Below are 15,516 nucleotides of genomic sequence, written 5' to 3' on the forward strand. Positions count from 1 at the left end.
CAGGCATGCCGCTTTACATTTCCTTAGTGCTTGGCAGCCGAATGGCTGCTATGTGGCTGGAGTCACAGTGGCAAAGACAAGTAAAAGAATCTAAGGGTGAGCATCTAGTCTACTGGTTATCACTGATATGTGTGTGACTGTAATTTCTACTGTAAGATCTATAGGGAGCAAATGTTGCATGATAGCATCCAGAGAAGTTCATCTCTGGATTTTGATGGGGGAGGAGTAGACAACTGGGATCTTTGTCTCAGGCCTAACCCTCTTAAAATTTAGATTGCACTGAATAAAATGGATCCAAAATACAATTGCCCGTCTGATGTGAAGAATTATCTCTGTGTACAAAGATTTATCTGTCGCAGTGCAAACCTTGACACAGCTTGACATTCTGAACACAGCTAGAACTGTTGGGGTCTGTAGAACTGTTTTGAAAGAAGGAACTTGCATTTATATAGCACCACATCCCAAAGCATTTCACAGCCCATGAATTACTTTTTGAAATGTAGTCACTGCTGTCCTGTAGGGAAACACGGCAGCCAATTTGTGCACCACAAGGTTCCATAACCAGCAACGCGATTAATGATCAGATAATGTGTTTTTTAGTGATGTGGGCTGAGGGATAAATGTTGCCCAGGACCCTGGGAAAATGTGAAGAAACGGGATCTTTTATATCCATCTGAGAGCCCAGATGGGACCTCTGTTTAACGTCTCCTTCGAAATATGGTACCTCCAACAGTGCAGCATTTCCTCAATACTGTAGCGAAATATCAGCCTAGATTATGTGCTCAAGTCTCTGGAGTGGGGCTTGAATCCACAACCTTCTGAGTCAGAGGTGAGAGTGCTACTACTGAGCCAGGGCTGAAGTTTGCACTGAGGTACATACTTCGATTCAGGAAAGTCACTCTTAACATGATAGTTTTTTTAGACTCATTTCATCTAGTAGTAGTTAAATTTTAGAGTACTAGGCTGTTTTCAGGCCTGCAATTGGCATCGCACCCGGAGCATGTGCCCCAACCGGGAGGCCTCCCCAAAATTGAGCCTTGGACCTCATTAATATTAAATGGACAAATTGCCGGCACCAGTCGTGCCTCCACAGGCACCTCACCCACTTGAAGAAAGGGGCCCATGTCTCGGTGGGGGTGCGTTTGGGGGAGGGGGTGGCGGTGGTGAAGCAGCAATATTAGTTACATATAGTATTCTTTAAACAAATCTATATTGCGTAGTTAATTTTGCTTTTATTCAGATACCACTGAGCCTGTCAACGAAGATTACTATTCAGAGAAGATCCAGTGCAGCATTAAATATTATAGAATCATAGAAGTTACAACATGGAAACAGGCCCTTCGGCCCAACATGTCCATGTCGCCCAGTTTGTACCACTAAGCTAGTCCCAATTGCCTGCACTTGGCCCATATCCCTCTATACCCATCTTACCCATGTAACTGTCCAAATGCTTTTTAAAAGACAAAATTGTACCCGCCTCTACTACTGCCTCTGGCAGCTCGTTCCAGACACTCACCACCCTTTTGAGTGAAAAAATTGCCCCTCTGGACCCTTTTGTATCTCTCCCCTCTCACCTTAAATCTGTGCCCCCTCGTTATAAACTCCCCTACCTTTGGGAAAAGATTTTGACTATTGACCTTATCTATGCCCCTCATTATTTTATAGATTTCTATAAGATCACCCCTTAACCTCCTACTCTCCAGGGAAAAAAGTCCCAGTCTGTCTAACCTCTCCCTGTAAGTCAAACCATCAAGTCCCGGTAGCATCCTAGTAAATCTTTTCTGCACTCTTTCTAGTTTAATAATATCCTTTCTATAATAGGGTGACCAGAACTGTACACAGTATTCCAAGTGTGGCCTCACCAATGCCCTGTACAACTTCAACAAGACATCCCAACTCCTGCATTCAATGTTCTGACCAATGAAACCAAGCATGCTGAATGCCTTCTTCACCACCCTATCCACCTGTGACTCCACTTTCAAGGAGCTATGAATCTGTACTCCCAGATCTCTTTGTTCTATAACTCTCCCCAACGCCCTACCATTAACGGAGTAGGTCCTGGCCCGATTCGATCTACCAAAATGCATCACCTCACATTTATTTAAATTAAACTCCATCTGCCATTCATCGGCCCACTGGCCCAATTTATCAAGATCCCGTTGCAATCCTAGATAACCTTCTTCACTGTCCACAATGCCACCAATCTTGGTGTCATCTGCAAACTTACTAACCATGCCTCCTAAATTCTCATCCAAATCATTAATATAAATAACAAATAACAGCGGACCCAGCACCGATCCCTGAGGCACACCGCTGGACACAGGCATCCAGTTTGAAAAACAACCCTCTACAACCACCCTCTGTCTTCTGTCGTCAAGCCAATTTTGTATCCAATTGGCTACCTCACCTTGGATCCCATGAGATTTAACCTTATGTAACAACCTACCATGCGGTACCTTGTCAAATGCTTTGCTAAAGTCCATGTAGACCACGTCTACTGCACAGCCCTCATCTATCTTCTTGGTTACCCCTTCAAAAAACTCAATCAAATTCGTGAGACATGATTTTCCTCTCACAAAACCATGCTGACTGTTCCTAATTAGTCCCTGCCTCTCCAAATGCCTGTAGATCCTGTCCCTCAGAATACCCTCTAACAACTTACCCACTACAGATGTCAGGCTCACTGGTCTGTAGTTCCCAGGCTTTTCCCTGCCGCCCTTCTTAAACAAAGGCACAACATTTGCTACCCTCCAATCTTCAGGCACCTCACCTGTAGCGGTGGATGATTCAAATATCTCTGCTAGGGGACCCGCAATTTCCTCCCTAACCTCCCATAACGTCCTGGGATACATTTCATCAGGTCCCGGAGATTTATCTACCTTGATGCGCGTTAAGACTTCCAGCACCTCCCTCTCTGTAATATGTACACTCCTCAAGACATCACTATTTATTTCCCCAAGTTCCCTAACATCCATGCCTTTCTCAACCGTAAATACCGATGTGAAATATTCATTCAGGATCTCACCCATCTCTTGTGGTTCCGCACATAGATGACCTTGTTGATCCTTAAGAGGCCCTACTCTCTCCCTAGTTACCCTTTTGCCCTTTATGTATTTGTAGAAGCTCTTTGGATTCACCTTTGCCTGATCTGCCAAAGCAATCTCATATCCCCTTTTTGCCCTCCTGATTTCTCTCTTAACTCTACTCCGGCAATCTCTATACTCTTCAAGGGATCCACTTGATCCCAGCTGCCTATGCATGTCATATGCCTCCTTCTTCTTTTTGACTAGTGCCTCAATCTCCCGAGTCATCCAAGGTTCCCTACTTCTACCAGCCTTGCCCTTCACTTTATAAGGAATGTGCTTACCCTGAACCCTGGTTAACACACTTTTGAAAGCCTCCCACTTACCAGACGTCCCTTTGCCTGCCAACAGACTCTCCCAATCAACTTTTGAAAGTTCCTGTCTAATACCATCAAAATTGGCCTTTCCCCAATTTAGAATTTTAACTTTTGGGCCAGACCTATCCTTCTCCATAGCTATCTTAAAACTAATGGAATTATGATCACTTGTCCCAAAGTGATCCCTCACCAACACTTCTGTCACCTGCCCTTCCTTATTTCCCAAGAGGAGGTCAAGTTTTGCCCCCTCTCTAGTCGGGCCATCCACATACTGAATGAGAAATTCCTCCTGAATACACTCAACAAATTTCTCTCCATCCAAGCCCCTAATGCTATGGCTGTCCCAGTCAATGTTGGGAAAGTTGAAGTCCCCTACTATTACCACCCTATTTAATGCTCAAGACACCCATAAGGTTGTGTTTGTGTTCTAACATTCAAATCTGAAAGGACCAAGAATCTGATAACAACAGACAATTCAAATTGTGTATGTGAAAATGTGATAATTTATTACTTGCAATAATAGGTTAAACTTTAGCAGGAAGGGTAGGAGAGCACACTTACATAGCTTGAATAAAGCAAGGCTAACTGACTTTAAATTTGGTATGTTTACTAGATGCGAGCTTGGCATACAAAAGATATGTTGTTCCTTTTTAACATTTTTGACAACATGGAAACTGAATTTAGATAGATTGAATTGCAATAGACTTTCCAGGCCTATAGTGGAAAGTTTAAACCATCAATGTTAAAACTGAGGTGTGATCACACTGACAGATATTCCTGGGGGTTGGGGAATCTTATCTGCTCATATAGCCAGCTGCGTGCTGCAAAAAAAAACTAGGTGGTTTTAGCAATGTTTTTCTATAGACTCACATTATAATATTTCACTCTAGATGTTCTAAGGGATTATGTCAAAAGCTCTCACTCCTGTCCCAAATGGGTAGTAATTTAACATGGGTGTTGATCAACCCTTGAAAATGAAAGGGATAATATATCTGTGTACAGCACTGAATACCCATGGAATTGGCAATTAGTGTGAGATGACTGGAAGTACTTTGCTTGTCAGAAAGTGTGTGTGTTCCTGGTATTTTTGTTTCAAATTGTTATAGTTGTGTTTTTCTCAGAATTTTACTTGGGAAGTTTATTGAAAAGGCACTTTAAAAATAAACACAAGTTATGTGATTTTTTTTTTCCACAGAGGTGCCTCACTTTCACATAAACCTCCCAAATTAAAACTGCTCAAGACATTTGTTTGAGACACGAGAACTTAAGAGACAAGCCTACCTCTTCTGCTTTGGATGCGGTGGGGAGGGGTGAAATGTTTCCTGAATATTCCTGAAAAGCTTTGTTTTTTTTAATAGTCTTTGTAGACCTCAAATAATATAAATTTAACAGAATCTGCTTAACCAACATAACTTATCAATTCAATCTCTGTTTGTTTCCCCTCTAAATTTTCCTTCTTCTCCAGCAGGTTCTGACTTTTGCTGGGTAAGGTTGCATGGGCACCAATAGCACCCTGCTACTCCACCTAAATGGCCAAGCTTCACATGCGAGCCTAGACGGTGATTATCAGCAAGCTATGTAACTGTTGAGGGGCTACACAGCCGAGCCTGATCCTGTCTGCCTTTTCCAGTAGAATTTACTGGACAGTATTCAGGAGCAGAAACTCTGGCTGAGTTTGTCCTCTCCAGTCCAGGGTCTTGAGGCGTATTATAGCACCCCTATCACCACCGTGGCTGAGGTCAGCTAGCTCGGCACAGACTGGCGAGTGAGTGGGGCACTTTCCAGGTTTATGTGGCTCAGTTTCAAACAAGGCAACTTAGCAACCGGGTTAGCTCCAATCTTTATTTAATCTTCAACATTGGAACTTAGTGGAAGAATATTTCTGTATTGGCACAGTTGTGTTTTGGCACACATGTGTTTTTAAAATTGTAATTTTTAAAAGCATGCATCTGTAATTGAGACTGCTAATGGTTACCTCACTTGTTTGGATATAAAGGTAAATTCACTGATCCCGCACCTGATCTGCGTTCCTTTTGAGCACAGCTACCCATTGAGAGTGTGGGATTAGTAATAGGATGTCAAAATGATCACAAACATGAAAGATCGCATTGAAATTGAGACCAAGTGCTTTTCTGATGGCTCAGTAGGTTTACCAAGGAGCAGCTGAGCCATGCAGTCTAGGAAAATCCCAGAGTCAATCTGTGGCCTGTGCTGAAGCTGCTCATCTCAGCCAACGTGGTGCTATAATTGACCTCAGTGCCCCGTTTGGGGAGGGGAAAATTGGCCATTGTTTCTGTTCCAATAATCCCTGCTGCAAGTGTGGATTTCAGGTGAAGATAGATCAGACTCAGCTGTGATGATTCAAATGGTCAAATAACCTGCTAACAATCACCGTCAAGGCTCGTGCATTAATAATTGCCATTTGGGTGAAGACCTGGAGGATGCCTGATGCTGTGGGACTTTAACCTGGTGAAGAACCAGTCTTTAGAAGAGTGGAAAAAATTGGGGTAAAGAAAAAAAAATTGAGGTCACACTGATGTTATGTACCACTAAAACAGCACATGCTATCCTGTTGAGTTTCAGTCTGTCGCAGACCAGAACTGCAATTAGCGGGCATACGTAGTTTGCCTGACAACGACTCAATCTACCCAGCAAGCAAGGCCACAACAACACTCACAGGCCTGACTCTGGTTTAATTCAGCACATGTGCTGAATTCAGAATATATTTTTCACTTCTCAAGTTCAAATGTTGGCACAAAAAATGTTCTCGTCAGCAATCTGCAGTGCATTAAAAGAAAGATGACCTTTTGGTTAATTGAAGCATCCTGACTCATGGTTAGAGGCACAGTGATTGGGTTTATCTGTCAAACATTCATTAATGAGTAAATTAGTTTTTGTCTTCTTGTTTCAGAAAGGATGGGGTGTGCTGCTAGCAGCGAAAAGAGAAAGCATAGCTTTACTGACAAGGACCAGGCTAATGGGCTGCACTGTGGAGCCGTGTCACCAGTTAGTCCATTACCACGGCATGTGAGTACAGTCACAAGGATACTTATGTTTTCCTTTTAATTTAGACTTTTAAAGCATATTACTGAAGGGTTTAAAATAAAAACAGAAAATGCTGGAAATGCACAACAGGTCAGTCAGCATCTGAAAAAGAAAGATAGATCAGCTGAACAGTTGTGATGAAGAGTTATCCCCCCACCCCCGCCAAAAGTTAACCTGTCTTTCTCCCGAGCAGGACCGGGACCAATGTCCTCGCGGGGGTGTTTGCTAGTGCTGTTGGGGAAGGTTTAAACTAGAGTGGCAGGGGGATGGGAACCTGAGCGGGGAGTCAGAAGGGAATAAAGTTGAGAGCAGCAAGAGAGGGGAAGACCCAGGGGAAATCTACAATACAAACAGTTTTCAAGAACAAGTGAAAGGGAAAAGCGTAGAGCAGTGGAAAGAAAGTGTACTTTAGGCACGACAGATAAAATAAAAACTAGAAGGCGCAAGGCGATTAACCCAGCATCAAAGCTGTGGCAGGGGGTTGGGAACCTGAGCAGGGAGACAGAGGAAAGCGTGTCAGGAAGGGACAGAAGGTATGGAGTAAAAGGTAAAGTGTTAAAAAAGGAAAAAGCAGGAACTAAGTGTCACAAAACATATTTGAAAGTTCTTTATCTGAATGCATGAAGCATTCGTAACAAAATGGACGAGTTAACGGCACAAATAACTACGTATGGGTATGATTTTGTGGCCATTACAGAAACATGGCTGCAGGGTGACGACGACTGGGAATTAAATATGCCAGGGTATTTAACAATCAGGAAGGACAGGCAGGAAGGAAGGGGAGGTGGGGTGGCTATGTTAATAAGGGAAGGAATCACTGTAATACAGAGAAAAGATATTGGGACAAAGGATCAGGATAATGAAACAGTTTGGGTAGAGATAAGGAATAATAAGGGGAAAAAAACACTAGTGGCCGTAATATATAGGCCTCCTAATAGTTGCAACTCTGCTGGAAGAAGTATTAATCAGGAAATAGTCGGGGCATGTAATAAGGGAACAGCTATAATTATGGGGGATTTTAACTATCATATTAACTGGACAAATCAAGTTGGGCAGGGCAGCCTTGAGGAAGAGTTTATTGAGTGTATTAGGGATGGATTTCTTGAGCAGTATGTAACTGATCCTACAAGGGGGCAAGCAACCTTGGACCTGGTCCTGTGTAATAAGCCAGGATTAATTAATAATGTCCTAGTTAAGGATCCCCTTGGAATGAGTGACCATAACATGGTTACATTCCATATCCAATTAGAGGGTGAGAAGGTTGGTTCTCAAACAAGCGTACTGAGCTTGAATAAAGGAGACCATGATGGTATGAGAGCGGAATTGATTAAAATGGACTGGGAAAATAGATTAAAGGGTAAGACGGTACATGAACAGTGGTGTTCATTTAAGGAGTTATTTTACAACTTTCAAAAAATATATATTCCACTGAGGAAAAAAGGGTGTAAAAGAAATGACAGCCATCCGTGGCTAAGTAAAGAAATTAAGGATAGTATCCGACTAAAAACAAGGACATATAAGGTAGCCAAACTTGGTGGGAGTATAGAAGATTGGGAATTCTTCAAAAGACAGCAAAAAGTAACTAGAGGATTGATTAAGAAAGGGAAGATAGATTATGAAAATAAATTAGCAAAAAATATAAAAACAGACAGCAAGAGTTTCTACAGTTATACAAAAAGAAAAAGGGTGGCTAAGGCAAACCTAGGTCCCTTAGAGGATGAGACCGGGAAATTAATGGTGGGAAACATGGAGATGGCAAAAATGCTGAACAAATATTTTGTTTCAGTCTTTACGGTAGAGGACACTAAGAATATCCCAACACTGGACAAACAGGGGGCTCGAGGGGGGGGAGGAGCTAAATACGATTAAAATCACGAAGGAATTGGTACTCAGTAAATTAACGGGACTCGAGGCGGATAAATCCCCTGGACCTGATGGCTTACATCTGAGGGTCTCGAGGGAAGTGGCAGTAGGGATTGTGGATGCTTTGGTAATAACTTTCCAAAATTCTCTGGACTCGGCAAAGGTCCCGGCAGATTGGAAAACTGCTAATGTAACACCCTTATTTAAAAAGGGTAGTAGGCAGAAGGCTGGAAATTATAGACCAGTTAGCCTGACATCTGTGGTGGGTAAAATTTTGGAGTCTATTATTAAGGAGACAGTAGTGGAACATTTGGATAAACATAATTTAATAGGACAAAGTCAGCATGGCTTTACAAAGGGGAAGTCATGTCTGACAAATTTGCTTGAGTTCTTTGAGGACATAACGTACAGGGTGGATAAAGGGGAACCAGTGGACGTAGTGTATTTAGACTTCCAGAAGGCATTCGACAAGGTGCCACATAAAAGATTATTGCTCAAGATAAAGAATCACTGGATTGAGGGTAATATTCTGGCATGGGTGGAGGATTGGTTATCTAACAGGAAGCAGAGAGTTGGGATAAATGGTTCATTCTCGGACTGGCAACCAGTAGCCAGTGGTGTTCCGCAGGGGTCGGTGCTGGGTCCCCAACTCTTTACAATCTACATTAACGATTTGGAGGAGGGGACGGAGTGTAACATATCAAAGTTTGCAGATGATACAAAGATGGGAGGGAAAGTAGAGCGTGAGGAGGACATAAAAAAACCTACAAGGGGATATAGACAGGCTGGGTGAGTGGGCGGAGATTTGGCAGATGCAATACAATATTGGAAAATGTGAGGTTATGCACTTTGGCAGGAAAAATCAGAGAGCAAGTTATTATCTTAATGGCGAGAAACTGGAAAGTACTGCAGTACAAAGGGATCTGGGGGTCCGAGTGCAAGAAAATCAAAAAGTTAGTATGCAGGTGCAGCAGGTGATCAAGAAGGCCAACGGAATGTTGGCTTTTATTGCTGGGGGGATAGAATATAAAAAGAGGGAGGTATTGCTGCAGTTATATAAGGTATTGGTGAGACCGCACCTGGAATACTGCATACAGTTTTGGTGTCCATACTTAAGAAAAGACATACTTGCTCTCGAGGCAGTACAAAGAAGGTTCACTCGGTTAATCCCGGGGATGAGGGGGCGGACATATGAGGAGAGGTTGAGTAGATTGGGACTCTACTCATTGGAGTTCAGAAGAATGAGAGGCGATCTTATTGAAACATATAAGATTGTGAAGGGGCTTGATCGGGTGGATGCGGTAAGGATGTTCCCAAGGATTGGTGAAACTAGAACGTGGGCGCATAATCTTAGAATAAGGGGCTGCTCTTTCAAAACTGAGATGAGGAGAAACTTCTTCACTCAGAGGGTAGTAGGTCTGTGGAATTTGCTGCCCCAGGAAGCTGTGGAAGCTACATCATTAAATAAATTTAAAACAGAAATAGAGAGTTTCCTAGAAGTAAAGGGAATTAGGGGTTACGGGGAGCGGGCAGGAAATTGGACATGATTTTAGATTTGAGGTTAGGACCAGATCAGCCATGATCTTATTGAATGGCGGAGCAGGCTCGAGGGGCCGATTGGCCTACTCCTGCTCCTATTTCTTATGTTCTTATGTTCTTATGTTTCCCGTCTGACAGGCAGCCTTTCTGTCAATCTGGCTGCCTGCCGGATGGGAAACCCGCTGAAAAAATTTAAAAGACGTCCTTACATCAAAATTGTAAGGACGTCCGGGAAACCCATAGTTCCGGGTTTCCCGTCTGGAAATGCTTCCCCCCCCCCCCCACTCTCCACGGCTCGGAGTGAAAATCCAAGCCAGGATCTTAACTATGATAGCTGCTTCTAGATTATTCTGGGTTGTCACTAATATTTAAAATACCGATCTTGGTATTTCAGCTTCTGAAAGGGAGTGACCGTGTTCCTCTGTGTTCTCTTAGCTCTAATAATTTTACCAAGGAATTATCTTCCACGAAACTAATTACTTCTTTTGCAGCTTCACTTTGATGATCAGATTGCACCATTTGAACACTCTAAGGGTAAGATTTTTTTTCTTCTTTGAGTCATATATGTGGTTCTCCCTTACTATGTGTTTCACTGATTGTGATACATTATCTTGATAAATAAACACTGCTAAAAAGAGTATGGTTAATGTTGGTCAGTGTGTTTCCACATTAATTTATACTTTTATTGTAATGTAAACATTTGTATACACATGGGCAGTTCCCCAGTGTTGAAATCAAGACTTATTATACAGTTTCCTATTCTTCTTAATTCTTTCCTGAGACCTCTAACCAATAAACTCATTTCCACCTCAGGCTTCCCTTCTTTCTACCATCTATAACCTTTCAAAACCCAAACATTTAGCATCATCCAACCAACACTTCTTGAATTATCCCACCGTGTCTCTTATCCTTTTCAAATTTGGGGCTGTTGTGCAGCATGAGCCTTGGGGATGAAGAATGTCTGATTGCATATTTTGCATGTTGGTAAAATACTACACACTCTTCCTCCTCATTTTTAAATCAAGACTCATTCTTCCCCAATACCTTAAATCTGTGGAACTTCTTACCTCCTTCAGTCTTCCCTTTCTCACACAATATACGTATCTTTAAAACCCAAACATGGCATCACCTAATCACTCCTTCGTGACTTATCCAATCGACTTTCCTACTCTTTTCAACTTGGGTGTGTCTTGCACTTTTGGCCTTTCACCTCAGTTTCTCAATTTAACAAAAAAACTCTCCCTTTTGAATCAGAACTATTCAGCCCTTCAGGCATAATGGGGCCGAAAACTTGTGGGCTGACATCCCAGTGTAAGTGTTGGAATGTGCCTGCTGGTGATCGCTAGTGCTGATCCTGCCAGAGTTTGTGGGCTCAGCAGGCGATCATTCCATTTACATGGCGTTCATGCCACTAGGACGCAGTGTAGGCACCTGCCTTCCCCCGAAGCTTCAAATGCAGCAGAAATGTGCCAATCCTGGGGCATCGGACCCCCCAGGAAAGAAGCTTCTTGGACTCCTTTCCTGCCGGACTGAAAATGTCTCAAAGCTACTCCACTGTTGGAAGTCCAGCCCCTGGCCTGAACTCCTTGGTGGGCCGCACAGTCACCATTTCGTGGCCCGGTATGCATGGTCTCACCCATGGTATTAGTTGCTGGTGTATTTGTGCCCTGACTTAATTTGCAATCTCTCCGCCACACTCCAGCTGGAGTTGTGACTGGAGTGTTCTGTCAGTGATGCTTAGGTATCTTGGGGCCATAGATTTTCATCCCCGAGATGCCCAACTATCACTGACAGAAAGTCTGTTTTACTTAATTTATGTCTTACTGTGGGACAGAAAAGCAACTAGAGCAGCGACCATAACTGTTTTCTGCCTGTAGTAAGACCTCCCATCAGCTGACCTGAAATTCCTCCCTATGTTCCTCGAAGGTGGGTTCCTATAGAGAATTAATGGGTATGATTACAGATGCATAAGTTGATCATTAGAAAATTACCTGCTAATATTGTCCTTCAAATGTTTTATAACAAATGAGCCAATAATTTGCCAATTAACATATTGCCATTTATGCCATATTTAGTGGAATTGGAAAATGTAGCTATAAAAAAAGATTAATGAGATTAATGCAGTCAGTCATGCAAACAGGATAATGAATGTCAAATACATGACTGACTTCTTGTAAACCTTGCACTATTTATAGGAATCTGCATCATGAGCTCAGTAGTCACATTTTTGTCAGATTGCTTTTGGTGATGCCAGAGAATTAATGTTTCACTTTGAGGCATAATTTCATGGGTTCTGTCTCATAGATATCACTTAGTGCTTTTTATTGATAAACTAATGGTTTCCTTGGCTATATATTTGCCCAGTTCCATTTATTTGCAAAATAGTGCTGTGTATGGTAGCAGGACACCGTCTGAACTGTGCAGTCATTATTCATAATCGTCCAAAACCAGAGAATGTTGAAAGAAATGCAAATAAAAACAAATTATCTTTCTTTTACTAACTACTGCTGTCCTAGTCATTAAAACTCTTTCCTAGGAAATACTTCAAATAAGCTGACTGGTTATGAGTAAATGTTTCAGAGATCTTAGTCATATTTATTCACGTCCGCATCCTAAGTGTACCGATTCTCAGCTATTTATTGCAGGGAATGCCACTGCTCAGTTCAGTGTCTTCTTCATGTAACTAGCGTTGACATTGTCACTCTATTATATTACTTAGATTTTTATCTTGCACTTACATTCTTGTATGCTTAGAAATAAAATTTTAAAAGACATCTCATTGGAGTAGCTCAATATGGCCTGATTATTTTCTGCATCTGTTTCCAAGCCCTGGGGGCATTGTACACATCCGGCCACCACTTCCTGTTAGATACGATGCACCACTGACTAGCAGTGACAAACTGGGCAACCCTCACTGCATCAGCACCTCATGCAGCAGGACCTCTGCTTCACCAGCCATCATGGGGAGAAGGGGATGGGGGTGGGGGGGGGGGGGGGCTGGAGGGGAGGGATGTCTGGTGCTGTGAGGCTCCATCATTCATTCACAGACTCCATTTCCTGCTTCCACATTTATTTTGCCAGCGACTGGCTTTGCCTGCTGCTTTTTGTTTTGCCTGAAACGGCCTTTGTAAAGACTGAAACCTACATTTAAAATATTTACAGCCTTTGGGGTGCATCCCATTGTAAGTGCCAAGATGTGCATGCTCAGAACTACATCACTGACTCAATCAAAATTCAAAGGGTCAGGAGGTTGTCCCTGCTCTGTATGGCAGTGACAGGTGACCAAGCCACAATCGTTGCATCTAAGGTGCCCACTGTTAGTGAGGCCGATATAGCGAATGAGTGGCATGCCAAGGGATGTGGTTCTGGAAACTGCTCCCACAGCCTACTTTGTAAGTAGGGTACAAGTAATAATATTTTCAAACAGATTTCGAGGTTTTCTTTGGAGGCCCTAGCCACAATTGCTTCCCGGATCCCCAGGTGGGCCCCATTTCCACTGTTCAGCAGCCTGGTATGCCCTAGGTGTACTGACCACCACTTTTGTCCCCACCAACTGAGAGGCTGGGGACTTTTGGAGTCTCTGTCCTGGCCTTACCCTTTACAAGGCCAAATGGAAATTCTTACACAAGGCCAGAAACTGGGGTACCTGGGTCCCAGCTTAGGTGTCTGCCCTATTGATGGATTCCCGCTGAACTTACTGTGAGAGTATGCTGGAAGGATTGTAGATTTTTGGAGGCTTTATCTTTTAAAGTGGCTGTATCCTTTAAATTTTAGTTGTTTAATTTAAGGGCCCTTCATGCACAATTTCCCCTATCCCTCGGCTTGACCCAGTGCCCGGTTTATATATGAACTGGAGGCTTGCCATGACTAATTAATTCGGGCTAACCCCACAAAATCCTGCAGGAAATCAGCTAGCATTATGCTTGACATGCATTGGTCCTGCTGTGCTGCTAAGACTAGAGAATATGCCCTTATAATCTCCCAGCCCTACAAAATCTTTGGGCTGATAACTGTGTATAAGTTGAATAAATAAATTGAGGAAGGGAGGAAGTTTGTAACAGCCCGCGGGGAGAAAAAACAAGTACAACTATTTTACCTACACCATAAAGGCACAAGCTGAACATAAGCTTTATCTTTCTTCTGCTGAGAGAAATTGATTTAATGACATACTAGCTTGTCCAATTGTTGGTAATAGTGCCATGAAAGGCAGTCATTCTTTCTGAACTGAACATCTATAAAGCATTCTCTTTCAAATATGTTTGGATGTTACAAGTGTGATTTATTTTGTTGTTGCTTTTCTTAACTTAACACCACCAAATGCCCCAGGTTGTCAATCCCAGACATTCTGGCATATAAATGCACATGTTTACATCAACTGAGGGGGAATACTGGGGTAGTGAGGTTTGTGGAAAATCCATGAGAGGGGTTCACAAAGGGATCAAAAATAAAGATAAAACTGCTTTTTTAACAAACTGGACATTATAGTTGATAACCACAGGATCAGCAAATCCTTTAACAACTCAATGGAGCTCATTATTTGTTGGCTTTTCTTCCAGCAGAGAAGATAGTTATAGCATTACACGACTATGAACCAACAAGTGAACGTGATCTGGGATTTAAGAAAGATGACCAACTCATTGTCATATCAGAGTAAGTAAATGTAATTGGTTTTTTTGGTTAAATAGAAGCAACTGCTTCATCTCAAACCTCTGAAATGTAATTTTTAACTTGTCTCTGTGATAATGTAGAAGGAGGATGATGATTCCATCTCTTAACCTTTTAAATGTGGGTTACCCCATACAACAAGAGGGCATGTCAGCATAATACACAGGTGATACCCAGGTCTATCTGTTAGTATTGCCCCAATAGTTATGGGTGCTGTATTTATACAGTGAAAGAGGTGAGAAATATTACCCCTTGCAGTGTTCTAAAGGTTCCCCCCCTTTATTCTGTTAATTTGTTACTAGTAACTTTTCGTTTCTTGCTTCTGTGCTGACAGAATGATACCACACACGGCCTAGCAATGCGTACCAATAGGCACCATTCATTACTACAGCGCATTGCTTAGATTATTTGTGTTCTTGTAAGATGTTGCTTTGCTCTGTTTTATAACTACTGTCATTGAATAACATGTTTTATTCCACAAACATGCTCTGATGAAAGGTAGTTTACGATTGGAAGGAAGTGAGCCCCTCTGGTCATGTAGTTCATTCAGTCCAAACGCTTATGACGTGCAAATAAACTGTTATTCAAATAATTTGTCATTTTTTTGTCGTTTTTGTTTTGTACTGTTCAAGGTGTTGGACTCACTGGGGAAAATTATACTTTTTGTTCCCACTTTTTGCACCTAGTGTCAGAATCAAGCGCGCCCTGGTCAGGTATAGCCTAGCCAGATGAAAAGGCAAACTCCCTCTACTCTGTGTGCTTCGACCCTAGTGTGGGAAGATTGCACCACTGTGACATTTTCCTTTTCCATATTGGCTATCCTTGTGTCCATGCTGTGAACTTGCACCCACAAGTTTGATGCTACTCAAATTCACTTACAGTCAACAGAGAACTGAGTAATAGATGATAAAGCTTTGTCAACAGTAAAAATAAAACAAGTATGAACTGCTGTATATTTGGAGATGCCTTAACTGCATGCTTGTCTAAAGTTTTAAGTGTAGACG

The 15,516-nt window shown here is 42.3% G+C and overlaps 1 protein-coding gene across 3 annotated transcripts in view; it reads left to right on the forward strand.

Annotated features, from left to right (window-relative positions):
* LOC137321795 (proto-oncogene tyrosine-protein kinase LCK-like) overlaps positions 1-15,516 on the forward strand; it is a 91,237-nt gene that overhangs the window by 19,686 nt on the left and 56,035 nt on the right. For 2 of the 3 annotated variants that reach the window (XM_067984467.1, XM_067984469.1), the window contains exons 2-4: positions 6,312-6,427; positions 10,339-10,381; positions 14,404-14,497. In XM_067984467.1, the coding sequence (XP_067840568.1) occupies positions 6,312-6,427; positions 10,339-10,381; positions 14,404-14,497 (253 nt within the window). The remainder of the gene's footprint in view (positions 1-6,311; positions 6,428-10,338; positions 10,382-14,403; positions 14,498-15,516) is intronic. The other variant, XM_067984468.1, reaches the window with a different exon arrangement.

This window comes from Heptranchias perlo, chromosome 5 (assembly GCF_035084215.1).
Source record: "Heptranchias perlo isolate sHepPer1 chromosome 5, sHepPer1.hap1, whole genome shotgun sequence".
Taxonomy (NCBI): Eukaryota; Metazoa; Chordata; class Chondrichthyes; order Hexanchiformes; family Hexanchidae; genus Heptranchias; species Heptranchias perlo.